Consider the following 25,564-nt stretch of genomic DNA (forward strand, 5'->3'; position numbering starts at 1 on the left):
TACGTACCTAGACATCAGTAGAAATAAAGCGGAATGACGCGTCGAGGGGCCATTTCGTACTCCTCCTCCATATTATCTTTCTCCTCTTCCAATTGTCTCTTCCTATCCATTCATACTCAATTCAATACCATACGAACGTCTTTTCTCACTTACCTCTCCAAGATTCATGTCCTGGAGGAAATCAGCAAACTTTGCATTCTTCTACACCATCAAAATCCATTGCAACAACCAACCTTAAAGTAGGCTTCATCGTCCAAATAATCATCTGAACTGGAATCGGATAGGTTCAATGCTTCCACGTCACTCATCGATTAAGGATAGACGAACAAGGTTGGACTCCTTAAAGAGTTAAGCCACGAATCGCAAGTCTTGGAACTTGTGGAATTCCAGAAATAGGCCATTGGGTCAAAAAGACTATAGAAATCGACAATGGGAGTTCCAACCCTGTTTAAATGGCTTGCCAAAAAGTACCCCAAATCGATCATGAATTGCGTGGAAGAATTTGGCACCATGGTCGATGGTTTGTATATTCCCCCAGATGTATCATTACCAAATCCAAATGGAATTGAATTTGATAATTTTTATATCGATATGAACGGAATCATTCACAATTGTTCTCACAATGAGGGACTGGATAAAGTTCCCGAAACCAGTAAGGACACCTTCGAAAACATGTTTATGTGTGATTATTGCGATCCGTTCAGTGTAGGTACCTTGATCGGCTTTTTGAAATTGTCCGTCCTCGAAAACTGATTTATCTGGCTGTCGACGGAGTGGCGCCGCGTGCCAAGATGAACCAGCAACGATCTCGACGTTTTAGTGCTTTTCAAGTTCGTTTCCTTCCTTTTCCTTATTTAATTATGTGTAGGAGCGGCAAGATCGAAAGGACGCTGAAGATGAGATTCGCTCCCGGATGTTGGCAGCAGGAAAAAAAGTACCTCCTCCGCGCACCAGCTCGTTCGATTCCAACAAAATCACTCCCGGCACCGAGTACATGATGGAGATCTGCGACAACCTCCGCTGGTACATCGCCGATCGCATGTCGCACAACCCCGCGTGGCAGAACGTGACAGTAATCCTCTCGGACGGCTCCGTCCCCGGCGAGGGCGAGCACAAAATCATGGACTACATCCGCCGCGAGCGCGCCCAGCCGGGCTACGACCCGAACACGAAGTGTGTTTTCCTTGTGTTTGTTGAGCTAGACACATCATCCACGGCCTCGACGCCGACCTCATCATGCTCGGCCTGGCCACTCACGAGGCGTACTTCTACATCCTCCGCGAGGAAGTCACCTCCAGCACGCTCCAAGTCACTCGCTGCGCTTTGTGCGGCTCCGATGGCCATTTGTTTGTTCTTAAAACCTCGAGTTCACGCCTAGAGCCGCGCAGTGCCAGGGCAAAAAGCCGCAGCCGCGCGGCGCGCTGACCCGCGAGAGCAAATACATGAAGCAGCCGCTGCAGATCCTGCAGCTGCCAGTGCTGCGAGAGTATTTGCAGGGCGAGTTCGGGCTGCTGGAGCGCGTGATTTCGTTCCCTTACGACTTCGAACACGTGCTGGACGACATCGTCCTGCTCTGCTTCCTCGTGGGGAACGACTTCCTACCTCGCCTGCCCTGCCTCAGCATCCGCGAGGGCGCGCTGGACCTTCTCTTCAACCTCTACAAGTCCATCCTCCCCGCCGAGCGCGGCTATCTCACCGCCGACGGCGGGAAAATCGATCTCCCGCGCCTCCACCGAATCTTCGAGGAGCTCGCCAAAGTGGAGGGAGAAATTCTCAGACGACGCAGGTGGGTCGCTGGGCATTGCTGAGCATGCAGAGCCGTGCAGATCAACCGGGACAATCAGCAGCGCGCGCGTGCTGCGAGAACCGACCATTTGCTCAAAGCGCCCGAAGTGAAACTCCCCGTGAAGCGGAACCGCGAGGAGATTTCGCTGGAGAACGAAGACGAAGATGACGATGACCAAAATGGCGGCGATTTTGACAAGGAAACTGCCGTGGATTCGGAGGATTCCGCGAAGGAAAAAAAGGCGGCAAATTTGGCGGCAGCGGTGACGGACGCGCTCTTCGCCGAACAAACCGCGAAAATCGACGCAGACGCGGCAGCCAATCAAAACCAAGACACAAATCCGAGCGATGGGAACACAAATCCGAGTGGTGGAAACGGAGAAACCGCCTCGAGCGCGCTGAGTGCGGAAGAGAAAGACAAGATCGAGATGGAGTAGTTTCCCTGTTTCCCCTTTCCGTGTAGCTTCTCGCTGGAGTTTCTGAAGGAGTGGAAGAAGCGAAACACGGACGACAGCGTGCAGGACACGATCCGGCTGGGCGAGGAGGGCTGGAAGCAGCGGTACTACCGCGAGAAGTTCTGCCGGAAGCCTGGAGACCGTCTGGACGGTGCGTTCTACCGGTCGATCTGCACGTCGTACGTGGAAGGCCTGCGCTGGATCATGCTGTACTACTACAAGGGCTGTCCGTCCTGGGACTGGTTCTTCCCGTTCCACTTCGCGCCGTGCGCGTCGACGCTGGCCGAGTTCTCCTACGAGGCCACGCCGTTCAAGGAGGGAAAGCCCTTCCGCCCGCTGGACCAGCTGATGGCGAACCAGCCGCCGGGCTGCGCGTATCTGCTGCCGAAGCCCTTCCAGGAGCTGATGACGTCGCCGAACTCGCCGATCCGCGATTTCTACCCCAAACGAGTGGGTCTGCGGCAGGATGCGTGACGCACAGATCGAGTACGACACGGACGGACTGCCTTTTCGCTGGCTGTGGACCGCGCTGATCTCGTTCATCGATAAAGACCGACTGCTCGCCGCTATCGACAGCGTGATGGACCAGCTGACTCCCGCAGACCTCATTCGCAACCACGTCGGCGTCGATCTGCTATGCGTTCGCAGAGCCCACAGAGGTCACCTCTAGGTCCATTCTTCCCATCCAATCGTGGAAACGTGGAAGCAGAACAAGGGCGAGTTGCTGATTCTCCGCAATCCCCAGGAATTCCCCATTTTCGGAGCCATCGAGACCTCCTCCGAGCCCTCTCTCGGTTTCCACGTTTCCACTTTTTGAGGTGTAGGCGAGAAAGTGTTCTCGAACCCTCCGGAGATGTTAGAGCCTGTTAACTACAACCACTGCCTCATGCTGCATTTCATCATGCCCCCCATCCAAATCCACCAATCAGCGCTTCTCCCCGGAGTGAAACTCCCGCGGTCGGTGCTGACGGGCGAAGACATCGTGAAGGCGGTGACGCTGGACCGGCATCTGAACGTGTCCGATCTTGGCTTCGTGCAGAGCGAGCCGTCCTGGGGGTCAGGCGCAGTGCGCGAGCTGCGTCGTAATGGGTAGAGAGAGAGGAAACGGAGGGTAATGAGTAGGAATTATAACGGTGCGTATAACAGCAATGGCTATTATAACAACTATTCTTGTTATAATCCTACCAATTATTACGCGCAGAACGAACCCAATCCCAAGCGGTTCCAGGGGGTCCAGGGGGTCCAGGGGGTGCCGCCCAATTTTGCCGCCAATTTCCAGCAGGGCTACCCGCCCAATTATCCCGCGCAGAATCTGCCGGGGTCGAATTACCCGCCAAACTACCCGCCTCCGCAGCCGTATCAGCAATTCTACCCCCCACAGCCGTATCAATCGACACAATCCTATCAATCGACACAATCCTATCAATCGACACAATCCTATCAATCGCCACAATCCTATCAATCGACACAATCCTATCAACCAAACCAATCCTATCAATCTGCTTACCCTCCTCAGCCCTACCAGCAACCCTACAAGCCGCAGGACTATCCTCCTCAGCCCTACCAGCAGTCCTATCAGCAGCCCTACCAGCAGCCTTATCAGCAGTCCACGGCGTCGGCAATGCCCAGAAACCCGGGATTTGCCTACGGACAGACGACCTACCAGCAGGGACCACCCGGACGGCCGGGGCAAGGCGCGATGAATGGAGGCGGGTTTGCGAATAATCCGCTGTTTCAGGATCCGAAGGCGAAGGAAAGTGGAGCGGGAAAACGCCCATTTAGTTTTTTGTAACTTTAGTTTTTGTTGGAAACATTTTTGGAACGGGTGTGGTGGCGTGAATGCTTCTGCGAGATGAAAGAGAATAGTTGTATCCGCGTTTCCTGTATTCTTGAGTGTAGTGAATCTACTTGCTGGAGCGTGCTGTGGCATGACTGTAGATAGTATCTTATTTCCACTTGATACTCTGAAAACGTATTGTTGGAAAGAAAGCCTCAGGAATAGTCGTTTTCAAGCGCGCGCAGGGAGTGTCCTTGTTTCTCGATATTATAATTTGTTTAATGGGTTGGGGACGATTTTGGTTGGTTCCGTTCCCGCATCTGCGATGTATTGGACAATTTACGAGAGAGTGAAAGGGGAAACAAAGAAAGTGTTTAAAAACGACCCGCGGTTCTTTCCTCTATGTGAAATGATCGCTGCTAGTGTAGGTGAAGTAATTGCAGGCAGTATACGAAATCCATTCGAGATAACCAAGCAGTTTATTCAAGTTCGCGGTTATTCGAGTCCAATGAAAGCAATTGTAGCAATCTGCAAGGAAAGAGGGTTTCTCTCTCTTTACTCGGGTTATGGCATTATGCTGATGCGAGATATTCCTTTTGATATTATCGAAGTAGGTTTCCTCGATTCTTTCCATTTCCCTTAGTTCGTTCTCTATGAGTCCGAAAAGCGCTATTTCTCTCAGCGAATCGTATTTCTTTGCTTTTTCCGTTCCTGGATAGACCCGTACAGACCTTCGTCTCTACGAAAACATGGCAATGGGTCTGATCGCTGGAGGCATTTCAGCCTTCATCACAACGCCTCTGGATGTGATGAAAACGCGCATCATGCTCTCTGCAGACCTCCCTGCAGCGCAGCGACGCGGGATCGTAGCGACCTTTCGCCAGCTGCAGAGCGAGGGAATGCGGAAAATGTTCGCTGGCGCGGTTCCGCGGACGATGTGGATCGCGCTGGGCGGAGCCGTGTGGTTTGGAGCGTTCGAAGAGTATCGGCGGGTGATCAATCGCTTGTTAAACTAAGAAGGAAGGAAGTGTTTTCTTTTTTGATTGAAGAGTGGTTAAATGAATTGAATCAATGAATTGTTTGTTTCATTCATTCATTCATCTCCAATCGCCTTCTTCTTCTTCTTCTTCTTCCTCCTCCTTCCAAGACTCAAACAAACACGGCAATAGCGAATCGTTTCGTTACTCAACAATCTTTCCAACTGGTATGTGTCTCGAATCGGAGTGCGAATATCCTCCACATTTGTAAGTTTTTTGAAAAAAGGAATCAGAGCAAACAACTACGCTCAACACCTCTCCATTCACTCACTTCCTTATCATCTTTCCCTCCTTTATACGTCGAGATCGGCACAGCATTGTTTACATTGTAACTGTACACCAACGGCGTGTTATCCAGAATAAACGTCTTTTCCTATGCGTCACACTCGCTCTCCGCAATCACCAAATCGCGATTCAGAATACGGAGATCCTTAAAGTGTTCTTGATCGTTCACGAACGTTGTGTACTCTCTTGCTAAACAGTATTGAATGATCTTCTCGTCCTTATTGAAGATATCTACGAGATGCTTCGCATAGCTAGAGCTCTCATCGCGCTTTTGCATTCTCCTACGATTCTGTCGAAGCAGTAAACACAATGATTTCGTAGTATTTGTTCATGACTTCTAAAAAGTGGAACACGTAAGGTCTGTATTGTACAAACACCGTACATCGCTCTGTCTGCTGTGTGGTCTCATCGTATGTTTCGTTCTGTGAGTGACTCCGCGCTTCGAGCTGCGTACAATAAAACTATCATCGTAGTACGAAGGTTCTTTCAAACTGCAATTCACGACAGTCCCGTCGAGATCTAAAACGAGTGTATATTTGGGAACGTTGGGAGCTTTGGGGGGGAGCACGTTCGAATGGGGGTCTTGCTGCGAATATGGGTACCGATCAACAAAGGAGCGAATCGAGGAAAACACATCGAACATACTGATTCCATAGTCGAAAAGTTCGTCTGGAGTCTTTCCGCATGTCTCATCAGTACTGAAAAGAGTATCAATATCACCGTCAGGGACCAGAGAGCTGTGGTTAAGAACAACTCCGGAACACTCTTATAGGATATATTCGTTCCTCATAGCAGTTCTCTTCTACCGTCTCGACGTATGCGTTTATACTTACGCGCGATCCTAGCTGTCACGATTTACAAAAGTAGCCGAACTCGAATGAAGAACGGGCCGTGGAGAAAAAATCTCGTTGTTATGAATTTGATCTTCCGAAATCATATCACTGGTTATACTCAGCCGACTAATGTGCGATCGTCGCCTATCAGTCGCGTCAGAGTCTACAAAAAATAAGACCCGGTGATGCAATACATACAGTCATATCCTGAAATACTTCTGTGATGATTAGCTTTATTATCCATTAAATGGGTAGAATTATTCTCCAAAAGGTCTTACTAGCTGTGGATTTTAAACTACCCAAGTGATATATCTTTTATAAGCGATATTAATCACATGAAGTACTCTGCCACTTTTTATGGATTTGCAAAAACACCGGCTTTTTCTCCAACGTCTTTTTGTATTATTCTTGGTTTTTGTTGCCAATTCATAGGAAATGAGCAAGGCTTTTTTGTCTCTACCGAGATACAGACTCAACGGAAACCAATATTCGTGGATGGTCAACAAACTCTCCGACCTTCTCTCGACTGTTCCAAGAAATGGTCAGAAACTGCGAGAGAGATATGTTTCGTTATTCCACGATGATCTTTCGATCCCTTCAGATCCGTTTCGTTTGATTTTGCGGATTATTTGTAGTGATTCTGTTTCCTACCCTCCTCCAACAAAAGGGGAGCACGAGCTTATTTTATCCTATGGAAATGTGATTGTAAAGACGAAAGGAAAGTATTCTGCATCATCCGTATGCGAGCCATAGTGTTCCTGAACGATATTTTCTATTATTATTCAATTCCGTGAAGCGAATTCCGCATTATGTCACCTTGGTGCTTCAGCGCGAAAACCTACTCCGAGTTACAGAGCTAATAAAAGTTCGTATCGATTGCACAGTTTCACCTAGGTTGTGATGGATGTCGCTGTCGCTATTCCCTCGAAGAGTAACGAAATCTATCAAATGATCGAAGACGTAATCAACAGTCTGCTTTCGGATGTAAGTCCATTCCATCATGATTCTCTCCAGACGTCCCGAGAACCGCTTCTCTTCGCCGTTCTGGAGTGTCTTTCCACCTGGCAGGGCGATTACCCCTTTCCCCACAGCGCTCTGCTTTCGCTCTGCTCCTCGCTGCTGCAGTTCATCCACACTCTCAACGACCACTGTACCTCGATTTCCCCGTTTCCCCAATTCCCTATAGACATGCAAGCGCGCGGCAGCAGTCACGTGGACGTTTCGAACCGTCTCTCCGTGCTGATCCTCATCGAGGCGCGTATCTTCCGCACGATTCGCGTAGAATTCCTCGCCAGTCCGTCAGGAATAGTATTCCTCGATCAGTCTGGAACTGATCCAGCCGCCCCTGATGTCGTTATTCGACCTCGCCAAGCATTACACGGGCCGCAGCGCGCAGCAGAGCCTGCTCATCGCGTGCTTCTCCCTGCTGGAGGACGTCTGCTTCTATTTCCCCAACGAGAACGCCTGGGTGTGGAGCTGCGTGTGGCGCCGCATGCTCATCTCCTGCCAGGAGCGCTCGCTGCAGGTGTCCGTGGCGACCGCGGCGATGCAAAGCCTCGCCAATCTGCTGCCGTCGATGCTGGAGGAGATGTTGAAGTGCGCGGAGGACTTGTACGGACTGCTGGACACCGCGCACATCCGCGAGGGCTGGTCGAATCGCCCGCGTTATCACCGAAATCGCAACGGTGCGGTGAATTACGAGAGTCGGTATTGTAGGAGAGAAGGAGGAGAAGAGAGAATTATCCGTAGCGATCTGGAAGCATCCCGAGCTGTTCGCTGCGTTTACGCGCCTCATCGTCACGCTGGCGCAGACAGAACAGAACAACCGCGCGGGAGACGCGCACGTGGCGTTCAAAATGAGCCTCACGCACACGCTGATCAATAAAATCGGGTCGTTTCTGCGGAATCTGGAGGGACAGCCCTCTTCGAGCGGCGAGCTGGCGGGATTGGACGCGTCGTCGGACATCAAGCAATACGAAACGGCGGTGTTGTCGCTCTGCTCGGAGCTGGTGCACGATGTGGATTGCGAAGAAGTGCGGAACGGGATCTATCAGATCTTGGTGGAAGGATTGGGAAGCAAAACGCCGATGCTCGCAGTGCTGCCGTGCCTCGTGGATTTGGCGCTGGAGGACGGGAAGGAGCGGCAGAACGACGTGAACAATATTCTCACCGGACTTCTCATGAAGATCGATACTCATAATGTGAGGAAACGTGGAACCGGGTGAGGAATAGTATCAAGAAGTGGTGAATCAAGTGTGCAGTTGCTTGTCGCAGCTGATTCGAGGAATTCACGATCCAGCGCAGAGCCAGTTTCTGCAGAACCAGATTTTGGTTTCGTGTGTGCAGCTGGGCCAGACGTTGCTGAAAGGATCGACGAGCACGCAGCGATTGCAGTGGCAGATCAGCAAGAGCATCATCAGCGTGCTGTCCACGATCGAGAAGAAGTGGGATCCCTACCAGCTGGACTATCCGATCGACTCCAATCTCAAGAACTATGTGAATGTGTGGTTCCATCTCGTGACGGTAGCATTGAAGGGAGTGAGCGAAGGGTAGATTAAATCGCTGTCCACCGAGCCGTGGTCGGAGTCCGCGGAGAATTCGCTGACGCTGTTTGCGTCCAAATCGCCGCTATTGTATCAGTACATCACCGATATGGAGACGGACATCGAGCTGTCGTCTCTCTTCGCTTCTGCGGAGCCTGCAGCGAACGAGGAATCGCTCAAGACGGCGCTGCTGAAGCGCTTGGGAGAGAGCCACGCGGAGGAAATCAAGGCGCTGACGCACACCTCCGCGCTGTATTTGTTCACGGTGTACGAAGTGGAGTCGCGTCGAACGAAGCAGCTCCGCACGCTGAAGGGCATCTTCAGCTACTTCAAAGCGTTCACCGACACGACCCATCCGCTCTATCCGGTGCTTCTGGTGATCCTGGAAACGATCTTCAACGAGTTTGTGGAGTTGCTGGATGGGGAGGATCAGTCGGAAATGACCGAGGCGATCTTGGAGGACCACATGGAGTTCCTGATCATCACGCTCTGCCATCGCTTCGAAGTCCTTCAGGACATTTCGCTCCGATACATCTGCCTCCTCCTGGAACACTATTCCTACTTAAAAACGAACGCTCGCTGTCTCAACGTTCTTCTGAAGTGCCTTCTCACCATGAAAATCAACCTCAAACCGCTCAACGAAGCGCCCGTGACGTTGAAAGAGAGCGAAATGCTGATGCTGAAGAACGACACGCGTCTGCACTACCAGCTCGATCTCCCTCTGAGCTCCGACAAGCTCACCAACGTCTACAAGAAAGCCATGAGCGTGTTTTCGACCTGGATGGACAAGGGCGATTCCCAGTTCGAAGAGGAAGTCCTCATCAATCTGCAGAAGTAGCAGCGCCGCAGTCCGCTGATGTGTAGCACCGTCTCTCCCGAAGTGTTCTCCTTCCTCTACGAGCTCCTTCTCGAGAATCGCGAGACCATGCGGGATACGCCCTTCACCGACTTCCTCGCGCTTTCCGCGGTTCATTGTGGGAGCGAACGCGCGGATTCATCCGTAGCCCTCAAGGAAAAGCTCAGCTACAACAGCGGGATTCTGCGCGAGCGCCTCAAGACCACGCCGGAATCTGCGATTGTGGCGGAGATGCACGCCGAGATGAAAACGTACCTGGAGACCAGTTTCTCTCTGGACTACCACGATTCGCCGCACAACGAAGACGAGAGCCTCAAATCGATCTCGTTCCCCGCGGGATCCGACGATCTCGACCCGGAGCGGCAGCCGAGCGACTTGTTGATCCGCTGCGCGGCGCTGTACTCGATCCTCCGCGAAGAAACGGACCCGCTCGTGGTGCAAATCATCTGCTGGCTGCCCACCATTCTGCTTCAGTTTGAACTCCTTCGCTCCTTTTTGACGCGTAGAGAATCGCTCCTCAAGGAGGCGATCGCGATTTGGCGCTGGCTCCTCGCGGAAATCCCGCTCCTCCACGTAGAGTTTCCCCGTTTCTCCGATCTAGTCCCGCCTGATCCGCGAGCTGAGCTGCGCGTGGCAAGTCACGCGCGAGTTGGGTCTGGGGATCTTCCGCGTGTCGGACTGCTGGCGCGACGGTCGCGACCGCTGGTTCCAAGGCGGTCTGCACCACGAGCAGCACAAATGCGCCTGTCCCTGCCACTGCAACACGGTCTTCGTCAAGCTGGACCGGCGCTTCGGACATCTCCCGGCCAGGTCGCCGAGCCCGTTCGATCTGGACGGGATCATCGAGGGCCTGCAGGACGAAATCCAGCTGCAGTCGACGCCGCCGCCGATCGTTCCGCAGCTGCGCTGTGAGGACAGCGGCGACTCGCTGTGCGCGTCGTGCTGCCATTGCGTGACGATGCGGGAGCAGAGCGAGGACCACCGAGAGCAGGCCATTCCGCAGGTCTCGCTTTTCTACGCAGCGCCGACGCTGCTTCGCGATCTGTGCGGCGTCGCGGCGTTTGCGCCCGCAGTGTTCTGCTCGACGTACACGGAGGAGCACTGCAAGTGCCAGGGACTCTGGCTCGACTTCTTCCAGGAAGTGATGAACGCGTATGCGGAACGGTACTCGGATTTGGTCCGCGAAATCAGCAGCGTGTTCTTCAGCTCGCTGCAGAGCGACCTGTCGATCGGGAGCTTCTCGCTGGAGCAGCGACTGTCGTTCCTGCAGAGCGCGTGGAACTGCTATCACGTGTGCTGCGATCGGCAGCTGTTCAGTGAGAAGGAGTGCAAGGTGTTTTATGGAAGTCTGGTGATGGCGGTGATCAATCTGATCGTGAATGCGTCCTACGACGAGAACGCGCTGTTTTCTGTGGGAGCCGTGAACGGGTTTTGACGTAGACGAACAGCGACTCGATGAGCCACGCGACGAACCGCCGCCAGCTGGATTTCCTGCTGGACATCTACGACGAAATCAACGTGGTCTATCTCGAGAACAAGAAGCGACTGGCGCACCTCAAAACGTCGCGTCGATCCCACGTGGCTTCGGACGTCGGACTCGACGAAGATGCTCTCGATGTGAGTCTCTACTCGCAGCTCTTCCAGAACGTGGAGGCACGCAACGGCCGAGCGCTGCGCGAAGGCCGTTCAGGACTCACTTTCAACGTGTTCGACTCGCAGTCCACGCCGTCCGCGAGCCGATCCCCGCACATTTCCGACCACTTAACCGTGGTGACTTCCATTACCACGTCTTCCACGATTCGCCACGAAGAACTGGCGCTGGTTCTGCTTCGCGGACTGATCGAGCAGTACTTGCTGAAGGTGAATCCGTGCCAGAACCCCGAGCGCGAGCTGCTGGACGAGTCGTACATGACGCACGGGAAAATGTACACGCCCAATCAGTGGAAGGACGTCATGCAGCTCGCGCGAGCGCACTCCTCGGAGTGCACGGTGTGGCTCACTCGCCTCTACCCCCACGTGTCCGTTCTCCAGTCCGAGGTAGGGCTGCTGGCGCGTCGCGTCGATCGTAGCTGGTCCGATTGGTCAATCAGTACCCGCAGAGCTATCTCCACATCCCCGAATGCGCCAAATACTACGTTCTTTCCCTCTTTCCCCTCTCTCACTCGCAGATTTTAGATCGCACCGATGCCTCCAAGCCGTGGCTCCTCTACTGGACGCTCCCCTCCCTTCCTACCGTTTCCACGTTTCCTCCTTTCAACGCGTAGCTGATCGACGCGATGGCTCGCAACACGGCGGACCGAATGGAGTCCGCGCCGCCCATGAGCAACCCCTCCACGATGCACTTCATCACCAAGGCGCTCGGGCAGTTCCCTCCCGAGTCGCTCTGCTTCTACCTGCCCCAACTGGTCCAGGGCCTGCGCCACGACACCACCAAAATGCTCCAGGAGTACATCCTTCTGCTCTGCTCGCGGAGCATTCTCCTCACCCACCAACTGCTCTGGGCGCTCATCACCGAGAGCGAGGCCGAGGGAAGCGCCACCGGCAAGTTCGGGTTCTCCGGCAACCCGGTATCCCCGCGGGAGAGGCGTGACGCGTAGCTGACGGGGAGCGACCCGCTGCCGCAGATCTGCAGGAGTATCATCGCGAAGATCCAGGACAACTTCACGCCCGGGCAGAAGCGGCTCTACGACCAGCAGTTCAGTCTGTTCAACATGCTGATCAACGTGAGCGGCGAGGCGAAGCCGTTCAAGAAGGAGGAGCGTCGCGGCGAGATCATGACGCGCCTCACCGAGCGCCTAGCGGAGCTGCAGCGCACCGTGAAGACGCAGTACTGCTACCTGCCCACCAATCCCGAGTTCCGCATCAAGGAGGTCGTCGTGGACAGCGCCGCCGCGATGCAGTCCGCGGGGAAGGCGCCCTACCGCCTCATGTTCCGCGTGGAGCGCTGGGACGGACCGGACAGCGCGCTGCGCGCGTTGGAGCGGAAGCCCCGCGTGGGCGCGGTGCGGTTGGAGGGTCGGAGTGACGCGTAGCCTGCGAGCGGACATTCCAACGTGCGACGCTCCGCCAAGGCCGCGCTGAAGGACTTTTATTCGCCGTAGAATCGCGGGAGGAGGGAGTGAGCACTAGGCGGCTGTCCTCGCGCATCAACGTGGCCTCTCCGCAGCATCTGCAGAACTTCCGAACGCTGCAGTCGGCGTCGCTTCTGCGCAGCGATAGCTCCGTATTCAGCACCAAGTCCATTCCGGAGGTGCAGCCCAAAGAGTCCGAGACCAAGACCATGGGACTCATTCTGAAAGCCTATGATGATTGCAGGCAGGACACGCTCGCATTGCAAGTAATGCGATTGCTGCAGATCATCTGGGAGGCCGAAGGAATCGACATTCCGCTTATGGTCTACAATGTAACCCCTGCCAGAACGAGTACGGAAGACAAGGTGATGGGAGGCATTATCGAATGCGTAAGGGCCCATGTCCCGATTTTATAAATAGGTCCCAAATAGCGATTCGCGAGATAATCTGGGGAAGAAGGGATTCACCACGCTGAAGTCGTACTATGAGGTAGAAGCAGGGTGTTTTGTATTCAGTGTAGTCGTTGTTTGGACGCGAGGATGGAGAGAAATACGAAATGGGACTACGAAGATTCATTCGAAGTTCGGCGGCCTATGCAGTGGCTTGCTATATTTTATGGGTCAAGGATCGGCATAACGGCAACCTCATGATCGATAATAACGTACAAACGGAGATGCGATTTCATAGTTGTAGGGAAATTTGATTCACATCGATTTTGGCTTTTTGCTGGGTACTTCTCCCGGAGGAAATATCGGTTTTGAGAAGGCGGCGTTTAAACTGTCGAAGGAAATGTTTACGTTACTTGGCGGGAAAATCGACGCGCCTGCCTTCCAGGAGTTTTTGGACCTCACGGTGGAGGCTTTCTTGTGTATTCGAAAGTATTGGAGCCAGATCTGCTCTCTGGTGGACTGCATGTCGGATAGCGGATTGCCCTGCTTCCTTCCGGACACGCTGGTGAACCTGAAGAAGCGGTTCACTCCGGATCTGTGCGAGATGCAGGCAGCGAAGGGAATGTACGACCGAGTAGGGGGAGTTTGGGGGGATGTGAGTTGTAGTCGATTGATTCAGAAGAAAAGCTTACGACGATTCTGTACGATGGTATTCAGGTGATTCAAAATGGTATTTACTCCGATGCGTGGTAATATTCTTGTTTGTTACGAAACACGGCAGAATCTGAAATGATTCATTTTGTAGGGGATGAGGACTGGGCAGATTCCGCTGAGGATTCATGTCCTCAATATCCTTTTGTGTTTGAATAATACCCATGAATTTTCTGAATCAGGCTAAGGGATTGGTCGCGTAGGGAGTGTACGCGCAAATTTGATGGTTTAGCAAGAAGACCGAGTTGGAGAAGACTCTGGACCAGGCTCTTTCGAACGAGAACTGGGGAGCCTCTGGAACGATGCTGAACGATCTCGCTCAGGCGTCCTACAACGAGTATGGCGTAGAAAACCGGATCTAATCGTCTAGTGCTGACTACAGAGTGATTTCTGAGGCTATCTGGAAGACCCTCGCTGTCCAGCCCAAGTACTGGAAGCAGATTTTCAAGGTACGTTTCATTCTCCCAGATCTTGCTTACGTTCTAGGCTCTGAACCTGATTGACCATCTGATCCGTAACGGATCTCCCCGCATTATCGATGACACCCGTGATCGTATCGAGAAGCTGCGCGCTCTGCAGGAGTTCTCCTTCAAGGAGCAGCAGTACGAGCGTGGAAACGGAAGTACGCCCTGTGTTGTCTAGTTGACGGTCAGTCCGCGAGAAGGCCTCTCTGATCATCGAGCTTCTGGACGACGATTCTCGTCTCCGTTTCGAGCGCAAGAAGGCCAAGGAGCTCAAGCAGAAGATGGCCTCGCGCCAGAACGCTGTGGGCGGCGGCGCTCCCGCCAGCGCGGGTCCGCAGATGCGCCAGCCGTCGCGTCCGATGCCTCGCAGCCGCTACGACGACGACGACTACGACCGTCCTCGCCGCCGTCGCTTCAGCGATGACGAGGACGAGCGGCCGCGTCGCCGCCGCGCGGATGTGAGCGACGATGAGGACGAGCGTCCGCGGCGGAAGCCGGTGAAGAAGGCGTCGCGGTACGACGACGACGACGAAGAGGAGGAGAAGCCGAAGAAGCGCGTGGTGAAGAAGGCGGCGAAGAAGGTGGCGGACGACGAGGACTTCGACGAGGAGGAGGAGAAGCCGAAGAAGAAGGTGGCCGCGAAGAAGGCGCCGGTGAAGAAGGCGGCGAAGAAGGCGGCGGCGGTGGAGGACGAGGACTTCGACGAGGACGAGGAGGAGGAGAAGCCCAAGAAGAAGGCGCCGGTGAAGAAGGCCGCGGCGAAGAAGGCGGCGCCGGTGGAGGAAGCGGAGGAGCCGGAGGAGGAGGAGCAGGGCGAGACGGACTTCATGGACATGTTCAGCGCGATGCCCGCGCAGAGCAATGCGGCGCCCGCGCAGCAGATGGACTACGGATATGGAGCCAACATGAACGCCAACGCGTACGGAGGCATGGTGGATCTCAGCACTCTCGCTTACGATGCCCAGCCCCAGGACCAGCAGCAGCAACAACAGCAGCAGCAGCAGGCGTATGGATATGGTGGCTACGGATATGGAGGCTATGGAGCCTATGGATATGGAGGCCAGCAAGGATTCAGTGGATACGGATATTAGTCGCGATCGCTTGGGGTGTTTGTTGGAAACAGAAGGAGTGAATGAGCAGTTGAGAGAGTGAATCGATTAATATATATATATATATATGGGAATGGACAATTGTGACAGTGAATCGATTAATATATATATATAAGGGAATGGACAGTTGGGACAGTGAATCGATCAGTATACGAATAATGGAAAGAAAAACAAGAAAGAGTGCGCCTTAATGAAGGGAGGAGTTACAAAAATCTATAGGTTTATTTTTGTTTGGATGTTCGAATTACAAGCTATCACTTCTCTCATTGTGATCTATCTACTCTCTCTTCTCGCTTGCTATGCAGCGGTGAAGGCACAATGTCGTGGTGTTTGTAATATGAACTTTTACACTTTTAATGCCTCTGAAATTTGTATTACCAATGATGTTTGCCAAAGCACGAACAAGAATCTTCTCCAGGCAAACATCCAGTTTCCCCCTAAAAGTCTCAAAACGCATGAAGAAATGCATAAAGTGGATGACGCTGCGTCTCTTCGAACCGAGTCTGCGTCGTTATCTCAAAATGTGGGAAAACAGAAAACCTTGTTAGGTATAGATAAGTGCTCTTATCCGTCCCAAGAAGGGAACAAAGAAATCAGCTGGAACACCGGATGAAGCCAGCAATAAAAAGAAGGAGGAGTGGAGGAAGCAAATTAACCAGCTGAGAACGGTAGACTTTTTAGAAATGGAGTCTATCTTTGCTGGCCACACAAACGATTTAAATATCAACTTGCCTCAGATTCAGTATGAGGACAGAGTGAAATATTTCCCTTGGAACGATACGTTCAACTACGGTAAGTTGTGTCGGAGAGTTCTTTCCCGCATCTCCAAGAACAACACGTACTTCATCATCTCTGGAAGCATCAACGGCGGAATCGGTCACAAATACCTTTCTCTCTTATACTCGGTAACCTACGCGATTCTTCTCCGCAGAAGATTTTTCAGTAGCCCATCATCTCCTCCATAATCTCTAGTTCACATGCGCGACGCGTTTTGGAGCGAAACCAACTCCTGTCTGCGCTCTCTTCGCTACGAAGGAGGTTACCAAGGCCTGGTGGTGTGCAGCAAGATGAATCCCTGCGTGTCCTCCCTCCAATCCACCGTCGACGAGCTGCCCCAATCCAATCTCGTCGTTCTGGACTTCCGCCTCCCCACGCTCTTCTCCGACGCGAACCTGGAGCGTCTCCGCGCGCTCGGGATCATCGGGCCCACGGACTCCTGGAACACGTACAAGATGCGCATCGTTCGCCTGCTGCTGAACCCGTCGCGCACGAACATCAAGCTGATTCGACGCGAGTGGGAGCGGCTCCAGGTCCCGCGCGTGGACCTGTCCACGCACATCCGCTGCGGCGGGCAGCTCGCCGACCATCACGAAGCCACGGTGATGGTCTCTCCGCAGCAGCTGGAGCGCATTCCCGGGATGATTCGGCAGGTTCTTGCGAGCTCTTCGATGGCGTACAAGGCGAACGGGCCGCTGCAGAGCAGGCCGGTCGTGTATTTGTCGACCGATTCGTCGAAGGCGGAGGCGAAGCTGCGGTCGGAGCTGACGGAGATGACGGTCCTCACAGTGTCGTCGCTGCAACGCGGACATACTGTTTTTGCGGGGGCCACGAGCTTGCAGCGCGCTCTGCTGGATATCTATCTGATTTGCAAGTCGCATACGTTTTTGGCCACGCAGGGAAGCGGGTTCAGCCAGATCGCGCGGATGTTGTGCATGCCGGAGTATGTCGCTATCATTCCTGTGAACAAGACACACATTGCTTTTGGTGTTTGTAACAAACAGTTCATTGGGTTCGACGTGTGTTGGCTGCTCGCTTCCTACGAGTGAGAAAAGAATGAAAAGAGGAGAAGTACTGCGTGGCGCGGCGTTTGGGAGCCGGTTGAGGCGCTGCTTCTTCTTCTTCCTCCATTTTATCGTCATCGTCGTGCATATCGCTTCTTTGCGTTATTTTGATTCGTTGAACGTACGCTAAAGTCTCGAGGTATTGCGTGCTGTCCTTCTCATACGCTTCTTTGACAATCTGCACCAAACTATCGGACGTGGCATTGCGTGTATCCACTTTCTCCAACACCTCCCTTGTGCAATGATCGAAATGCTCCATCATCATATGCCACGACATCGAGCATCGCTTATTCACATACTGCGACACTACGCAATCACTCTCTCCGCCCACAAAAACAAACATGTATCACGCATATGCATTGCATTTAATATCTTCAACCCGCCTTGCTCTTTCAAAAACGTCTCGATAAACCCGACCATCATCTCGAACTGCGCCGAACTCGACAAGCTTTCATCCATTCCCATTCCTTCTTCTTCTCCTTCTCCTTCTCCTCCTCCCGCACCGAGCGTCAACGCGCGTTTTCGACGAGGATACAGCAAACTATTCGGATTGGCGATGCGTCCGACGTATTTGGCTCCGAATAATGGCGGCGAAATGGAAGGAAAGCCTGTGATATCGACGGAAAGACGCACGAGAGGAAGTTTATCGCTGGGAGGGAGTCGAGAGAGAATGGATTCGATTTGTTGATCGAGTGTTTTCTCGATGGCTTCAGCGACGGTGGGCGACGCGGCATCGAGATGCGGAAAGTCGCTCAGAGAGCACGTTTGGAAAATGAAAGGCCGCATCTAGAGTGGATAGGAGTGGAAAAGAGAGAAAAAAACGTTTTGAATGGGAATGGGAGTGACGTGGAAGTCGGTCCCTGTGATTTCTAAAAGTGCAACGTGTTTGGGAATCGATTCGGCTTCGATGAGGGACGTCACGCAGGACGATCCTGGCTGCATTGTGTAAAATCTCTATGAATCGAGGAGGAGGGAGAAGCCAACGTTCTGCGCATTGAACGTCGGATCGATTTTGCACTCGTGTTCATGGCCCCAAATCACGAAGTCGAGGAATTTCGGAAGCAAATCCAGGCGGAACGTGCGCTGCGAACCGCGCGACTCGAGGTTTTGGTGGATCAGGAAGAGATGGAACCAGTCGTCCGAGTTGGGCGGCTCGAAGAACGTTACCTGCTTCTTTTCAAACATGCGAGACAAACGCTCGTCGGGCACATAGCCCATTCCGTAAAGAGCTAAGCGTGTGGATCCTTTGGAGAGGAGGATTGGCGTGATCTCGATGTTTTGAACACTGTGGAAGAGAGGAAGAAGAAAACGACTCTGGAACGCAGGCGAAGTAGTTCACTAAGCGAGAGGAACTCAGGATGTCGAGAGCGGAGTGGGCTTTGCTTTCGGGACCCTGAGAAATGAGGGGATGTTGAAGAAGAAATCTACTTCGTGCGTTGGGTCGTCGTGATTGCCGTGGATTACGAATACAGGTAAGGCGATGTTCAGGTTTTCGTCTTCATAGTTGACCGGCCTAGCGGTAAAAGCAATGGAACACCGAAACAAGACAACTAGAGGCGATTTTTCTGTAGGATGATGCGTAAAGTTGATATCTCCCGAGCCTAGACAATATTTGTTTAAAAGCGATGTTGTTTTGTCTAGAGTACTGGGTGTAGGCTTGTTGTCATTGAATAGATCACCTCCTAACAGCAAGAAATCAACCTAGCACGTAAATTCGCTTTCAATCAATTGCATTTAATTCACGGGCCGTTTTCAGTATAAACTCAAAGGATTCGAAGGAGTCATTTCCGATAATCGGGTCGGCCTCTCTATGTACTAGTAACGTGTAGGAGGATGATACTTATACCCAAGATGGTTGTCCGTAGCAACCAAAATGCGAAATGTGTTCTCTGACATATTATTATATTATTTTATTTAAAAAAAGGCGGGAAAATTACAACAACAAACAACAACAACAAAAACAATTCTTTTGTTATTACTATTATTATTATTATTATTATTTTTTACTTAATTAAGAATGAATAAAATAGAACATGGAACTACTCACTTACTCGAAGTAAGTAATCTCGCATCGAGCCGCAGAAGCGAGCTGCCTCTTCCATGCACTTCGAAAGGCACTACAAATCAAAGACGTTCTTGGAACTCACCATCGCACAGATATCGATATCGACAGCGCCACAGTGCGAAATGTGAATGATTTCCTAGGAATGAACCCCTCCATCAACTCCAACCTTCGTAGAGTTCAAGATAGCCAGTTGCGTGTAGCACTTCGCTTTCTCTAACTCATCGGATGTGGGATTGACGATCATTTGGTTGTTTTCCATCACACTCTACAGGGGAACCCAGAAAATCGAAACGAACGACACAGCAGCAACCAAGGAGTCCAAACAAGTTCAGCCCAGCGTCCGTTAACGCCAGAGAAGCACACATGAGGGATAAGCCGAGAGGATCTCCATCCACTTCTAGCACCATGATATACAGCTCAACAACGGCTTTAGGAAAAGCCTCCAAGTCCACACTGGTAGAGAGAATCTTCTCTAGAAGCAAGGACATTGACTTCGTTTCTCTGTTCTAAACAATAAAAAGCACGAAAAACAAGAAACGAGTAAGTTTGGCTGATATACGTCTTTCTGTGCGAATGGGGCATATTTAAAATCACAGTAGAGAGCTCCCTTGTCCTGACTGTCTACGGAACGGAACGAATCACGGGGTCCTTGAACAGAACACATAATCTTCATATTTCCCAACTCTACATAAGCACTTCCGCTGGCATTCTTCACAACGCCTGTGGAGATCAACAGCTGCTTGTCCATTGGCGTAACAAAAGTGAGAAAGCATTCCAGTCTTGGAGTTTCTGGACTTCCGATAATAGGGGGTATTTTGTGCACTTTCAAAAAAACAAAATTCTCATTCAATTTCGGCTGTCTCTTTAGTTCATCCCTGATTTCTTTATTTAGAAGACTACGAAAGCATGGTCGAATATAAATTAGAAGGGTATGAATTGCTGGCTAAAATTGGAGAGGGAACTTATGGAGATGTGTATAAAGCGAAGAGAATTGCTGATGGGAAAATATGTGCGATCAAATTTGTACAGTTATCTGCGTATTCTAAGTGTATAGATCCGATTTCGCAAGTCCTCTCTGGAAAATGGGGTTAGTATGTCAACAATTCGAGAGATTCACTTTTTACGCAGCATCGATAACAAAAATATAGTAAAACTGTACGACATCGTGTCTCCAGACGGTAGTGCTTTTTTTGCATCTATTACATTAGTCAATTTATCCTTAGAGTATTCCAAATTAAACCCTATCTGTATGATTATGGAATACGTTGAGCACGATATGTGGGGTTTTCTTCAATATACCAGGGATAAGAAGTTGGCATTGTATGTGTCGTCGCGGTCTGTAATGTATAGATACTCTAAAGACCACGTTCGCTGGTACATGTACCAGTTTCTCCAGGCGCTAAGCTATCTCCACAAAAACATGATCATGCACCGCGACTTGAAGACGTCGAACCTCCTGCTGACCAACAAGCACGAAATCAAGCTGACCGATTTCGGCCTGGCTCGTCAGCTCCAATTCGGCGACAAGAATCGCTACACGACCGAAGTGATGACGCTCTGGTACCGTCCGCCCGAGCTTCTCCTCGGCAAGTCCGAGTACAGCACGGAGACGGACGTGTGGTCGGCGGGGTGCATTTTCGGCGAGCTTCTCGCATGCGGCCCGCTGTTTCCGACGCACTCGGACAACAAAGTAAGCGAACTCGCTCGCCTTCACCGCAGATCGAAGAGCTGAATCTGATCTTCAAAGCGTGCGGCACGCCCAGCGACGACGAAATGCGCCACCTCATGCAGTAGGCCTCGAGACTCGCTTCCATCGCAGGAACCAAGCGGCCGAGCTGAAGCACTACCCGGGCGATTTGGCGGGCTATCTTCGCCAGCGCGTGGAGAACTACGGCGTCAACAACGTCGACTGGATCACCGACGAGGTCGTCGATCTGCTCTCCCAGATGCTCCAGGTCGTTCCTTCCAAGCGAAAGCCCGCCAAGGAGGTTTCCACGGTTTCTCCGATTCACGCGTAGCTGCTCGAGCACGCCTACTTCGACGAGGTCCGCGCCAAGGCGCCGGAATTGCCGGAGCTGGCGCCGTCGATCCAGACGCACTCCTTCCAGGTCAAAAGCCGCATTCTCCAGAACACCGACAGCACGCACGCCGCGCGGGCCCCGCCGCCGCCCCCCGCGGAGCCCTCCTTCTTCTTCGACAACCCGCTCCCGCCCTTCGCGCCCCCCAGCGTCTTCGCGCCCGCCGGGTTCCCGCCGCCGCGCCCGCCCTTCTTCGCCCCGTTCGATCCGCGCTTCCCCTACCCCCTGCAGCCCCAGCAGCCCCAGCAGCCCCAGCAAACGCCGCCGTTGGCGGGCTATCCGCGAGCCATGGCGCTGCAGGGACCGCAGGGACCGCAAGGAGGGGCGGAGAAGGGAGTGGAGCCGTTCGGAGCGAGGAGGGGAGAGGGGAAGGAGGAGAGGAAGGCGAGGGATGGAGCGAAGAATCGGTCGGAGCCGAGGAACGCGGAGGCGGGGTATGCGAGCTATCCGCGGTCGGAGGAAGCGAGTCGAGGAGGATCGGTGAGGCGTGGAGAGAGAGAGAGAGAAAGAGAAAGAGAAAGAGAAAGGGGAGAGAGTCCGAGTCGAAGTCGAAGACCATCGAGTCGAGATCGAAGTCAAGGGCATTCCAGGGGTCCGAGTCAAAGTCAAAGTCAAAGTCAAAGTCAAAGTCATATTCAAAGTCAAAGTCAAAGTCATATTCCTAGTCAAAGTTATGGTCTAAATCGGAGTCGAACGCGAGATCGAAGTCCAAATCGATATCGGAATCGAAGTCGAAGTCGAAGTCGAAGTCATGGTCGAGGTAGAACTCGAAGCCGAACGCGAAGTCGAAGTCGAAGTCGAAGTCGAAGTCGAAGTCGAAGTCGATATAAAGATCGATATAAATATCACAATAGGAGCCGAAATCAAGATCGATTTCGACATCGCTCGCATTCGCGTTCTCGTTCTCATTCTCATTCTCGCTCTCGTAATATATATCATCGGTGAAACTATTTTGTTTGTTTGAAATAAATAGTCAATGGGATGAGACGTTTATACTCTTGTTTGTATTTTCATTGTTAACTGCACGAATGATGATCCATAGTCTCTTATTATCGAGTTGAGATAAAGAGGCAAGAATATAATAGGAAATATGGGGAATTGTTCGTTTAATATATTATAATATGTTTATATCACTGTTAGTCATAATTATAACAATAATGAAAGTCAAGTCAAGAATACAAAACAGTTGATTCTATTCTCAATCTCTTTGTTATTTTGATCTGATAGTTGCATGTTCATGGATTATAATTCATCAGGTATCTATCTTTTAGAAAAAATGATCCAAATGAACACATTAGTTTGCAAAATACATTCGATCGCTTATTGATATAAAAATGAAATTGCATAATCTATGTGGTAGCAAAAAACGAAAAATGAAGTGTTTCTGCGAATTGTCTTCTTTGAAGACTTTTGGTGATTCGTTGTATTACTGACTATAAAGCAGTGAGATTGTGATTATAATAGATATGTAATATCTTAAATTACAGAAAGTGAAGGAAAAAACACAATTAATGCAATTGTTTAGTATTTCCAAGGTAAATGTGTAATGAAAGTAATCACATATATAATAATGGACAAAGAATTAAAAAGGAAAACCATAAAAGAGGTAATAATTAATGAATAACCACTCTGTTATTGTGCTCTAATGCAGTCCTGTAATCATGTTGTGTTTTGTGACTCTTTATGACATTAGGATCAATTACAAACAAAAGTTATTCGAGAGTTTGATGTTGCTAATATAAACATGAATTAATCTTGCATGGTTTTTATCCATTTTTCCACAATTACATTTGTCTAGCACTTCATTTTCAAAAGTGGGCTATCCAGTTGTGCTGTTCCTATATACTCTTACTGCAATAGGGATTTTTGATATTATCCTTTGTGTTATAGAAAATGAGTTCAGTGAACACTTTGAGTAATTATGTTTCCTTTTCTAACACATAGTAAATCAATATTTCTTATCCGAAGGGTATATAATTGAAAATAGGAGTAGAGTAATTACCAAAGAAAATGAATCTTTTCATTTGCAGACATACAGAGGAGATCATAAAAATGAGTATACGCTATTCAATGACACAAAAATAATGCATTACAAAAATGGCTTACTAATGAAATCGTGTGACATAAATAATGGAAAAATAGACGGTGGCATTATCGTTTACGAAAATGGATACTCCAAATATTGGCAAAAGACTACATCTTCAAATGAAGAAATAGAAATTCGTATTTTAAATGCAAAGAGAGGTCTCATAAAGGAATTAATTATTACCTCTACACAAAGAGTGATTTATCGTGGAGGAGCAGATGAGAACGGGAAAAGAAAAGGAAAAGGTTTTGCGTTTGATCCTGAAACAGGAGGGTTGCAGCTAGAGGGCTTCTGGATTAATAATCAACTGAGGAGGATCACTCGGACCTTTGAAGGGGATCAAATGACTGAATATAGTAATGATTCTGATAACCTCGATATCACTAATCGTCACGCAATTTATATTGGTGGTTACTTCTATGATAAGGACAAAAATCTCTGTTATCGCAATGGAACAGGCTATTTAATCAACCAAAAGGGGTTTGCTTGTAGTAAAGGGGAATGGGATAAAGGAGAAGAGATTAGGACTGACCAGTTACGCGATGGTTGGCTAGATTCAGAAGAAGATCCTCTTAGGGATTATGACCGGCAGTGTCAAAATCTTGTCATCCCTGCCGAAAAATACAAAGAGAGTAGTGTGTTGAATCTGAATCGATTTCACGAATTGAAGAAAATTGATATTAAAGAACACAACTTTTGCAATGTGCTGCATTTTAACATTTGTGGCATAGATACATTGAAAACCATCAATATTGGAAACAAGTCTTTTTATAATGAAGATCGCGCGGAACGAATGAATCGCACTTTTAGTATAATGAATTGTAAAAACTTGCGAACTATCAAAATTGGTCTCTTATCTTTTCACTTTTTCAGCGGTGCATTTGAGCTTAGCAATCTCCCTTCTTTGGAATCCATTCAATGTGGAGAAATTGGAAGTGGTTCCTGTAACTTTTCGTTTTCGAAGTTTCTCATCAAAGGAACGCTTTGAATTGTGAACTGTTATGTCTAGATCTTCCCGAGCTTAAAACGATCATTCTAGGCGATCATTCATTTGAATGTCAGGAAGAAATTGAATTGTCAAGTAGGAAAGCGGAGCTATCCTTTTCTAATGAAAATAGATCTTCCTCGTTTGGAATCCATGGAGCTGGGATGGGCAGCTTTATCAGGAAAGCTGGATAATACTTCATTGATAATGAAAGGTACGATTTTTGGATCGAATCGTTTCTTCAGATCTTCCGAAGCTAAAATCCATGCGGTTGCTGGGTTCTAATTTTCTGTATGTTCAATCAGTGACTCTGAGCAGTCTGCTTTATAATAGAAATCATGACCGTAGATATTCCCAGTGTCGACGAAATTGTTATAGGTCCGAGCAACTACAACAATCACTTTTTGCTCTTTCCTGAAGCCACTAGAGTTCGAATCAGTAGTAAGGCAATGCGTTGTTATGTTTAAAGAAAGATATCTCCAATTATTTTAAACTACACATTACGATAGGAAACTCTCCCATTAAAATCAGTCCTGGATTGAAATTTAACGAATTGGAGTTTAGTTACGGGGAGAAGATCATTAACATTCCTGCGTATTCTGGTAATGACAGTGAAGAATTCATCAACATCAACCGATTTGCGAACCTTGAAGAACTGATTATCGGAAAGAATTCGTTTATGAAGGTTACCAGTGTCATTATTGATCATCGAGAAAAACTGAAAGACATTTTCATTCATTGTCAATCGTTTTTCACTCCTGTGAATACTCAGTTGCGCGGTTCGTTCAAGGTATCGAACTGCAAGCAATTGGAAACAATCACGATCGATTGCTTGAGCTGCATTCATTTTTGCAATGATTTTGTGTTGTTGAATCTTCCTTCACTCAAAACACTCAAAGTTGGAGAAATCGGGAAATATTCCTCCAACTTTTTTCGCATGTCCTTTTGTTTAAAAGGTGATTTCTATCCCAATCGTGTTCTATCTCTAGATTTACCAAGTCTAGAATCGGTTGTTTTGGGAGATGAGGTCTTTCAGTTCTCTTTAGACACGGTGTTTGAAAGTAGTTTTTTTCGAATTCTCACGATTCAGATCTTCCTTCTCTCCGAACAATCGAGTTGGGTTACAAAGCTTTGATGGGTTGCGATGATGATCAGTGTCGTCTTTCAATGCAGAGTTGCTTTGATTCGGATTGG

General features: G+C 50.1%; 6 protein-coding genes; 5 read left to right on the top strand and 1 right to left on the bottom strand.

Moving 5' to 3' along the window:
* Positions 1-429: 429 nt before the first annotated feature.
* On the top strand, positions 430-13,752 carry GSBLH_T00003964001 (uncharacterized protein; the record flags this gene model as incomplete). Its single annotated transcript, XM_013042791.1, has 12 exons — positions 430-680; positions 710-830; positions 869-1,173; positions 1,203-1,346; positions 1,379-1,790; positions 1,827-2,221; positions 2,249-2,690; positions 2,722-2,889; positions 12,810-13,031; positions 13,063-13,131; positions 13,163-13,303; positions 13,336-13,752. 12 exons carry the CDS (start codon positions 430-432, stop codon positions 13,750-13,752), a joined length of 3,087 nt encoding a protein of 1,028 aa, XP_012898245.1.
* Positions 13,753-13,891: 139 nt separating this feature from the next.
* Positions 13,892-15,309, top strand: GSBLH_T00003965001 (uncharacterized protein). XM_013042792.1 has 6 exons: positions 13,892-13,941; positions 13,975-14,079; positions 14,113-14,191; positions 14,229-14,364; positions 14,396-14,787; positions 14,854-15,309. Exons 1-6 carry the CDS (start codon positions 13,907-13,909, stop codon positions 15,295-15,297), a joined length of 1,191 nt encoding a protein of 396 aa, XP_012898246.1. The 5' UTR covers positions 13,892-13,906; the 3' UTR covers positions 15,298-15,309.
* A 343-nt stretch (positions 15,310-15,652) lies between these two features.
* GSBLH_T00003966001 (uncharacterized protein) lies at positions 15,653-15,928 on the top strand (the record flags this gene model as incomplete). Its single annotated transcript, XM_013042793.1, has 1 exon — positions 15,653-15,928. The coding sequence occupies one exon, from the start codon at positions 15,653-15,655 to the stop codon at positions 15,926-15,928; it is 276 nt and encodes a 91-aa protein (XP_012898247.1).
* Positions 15,929-17,462: 1,534 nt separating this feature from the next.
* On the bottom strand, positions 17,463-19,969 carry GSBLH_T00003967001 (uncharacterized protein; the record flags this gene model as incomplete). The annotated part of the gene is made up of 8 exons (XM_013042794.1): positions 17,463-17,942; positions 17,979-18,110; positions 18,141-18,441; positions 18,470-18,549; positions 18,585-18,857; positions 19,370-19,486; positions 19,518-19,727; positions 19,760-19,969. 8 exons carry the CDS (start codon positions 19,967-19,969, stop codon positions 17,463-17,465), a joined length of 1,803 nt encoding a protein of 600 aa, XP_012898248.1.
* A 230-nt stretch (positions 19,970-20,199) lies between these two features.
* On the top strand, positions 20,200-20,490 carry GSBLH_T00003968001 (uncharacterized protein; the record flags this gene model as incomplete). XM_013042795.1 has 4 exons in its annotated part: positions 20,200-20,244; positions 20,276-20,312; positions 20,370-20,399; positions 20,430-20,490. Exons 1-4 carry the CDS (start codon positions 20,229-20,231, stop codon positions 20,488-20,490), a joined length of 144 nt encoding a protein of 47 aa, XP_012898249.1. The 5' UTR covers positions 20,200-20,228.
* A 7-nt stretch (positions 20,491-20,497) lies between these two features.
* On the top strand, positions 20,498-21,015 carry GSBLH_T00003969001 (uncharacterized protein; the record flags this gene model as incomplete). Its single annotated transcript, XM_013042796.1, has 3 exons — positions 20,498-20,541; positions 20,572-20,911; positions 20,941-21,015. The coding sequence occupies 3 exons, from the start codon at positions 20,498-20,500 to the stop codon at positions 21,013-21,015; spliced, it is 459 nt and encodes a 152-aa protein (XP_012898250.1).
* Between the last annotated feature and the right edge of the window lie 4,549 nt (positions 21,016-25,564).

Source organism: Blastocystis hominis (genome assembly GCF_000151665.1).
Source record: "Blastocystis hominis, Singapore isolate B (sub-type 7) whole genome shotgun sequence assembly, scaffold_5".
Classification (NCBI taxonomy): Eukaryota; class Bigyra; order Opalinata; family Blastocystidae; genus Blastocystis; species Blastocystis hominis.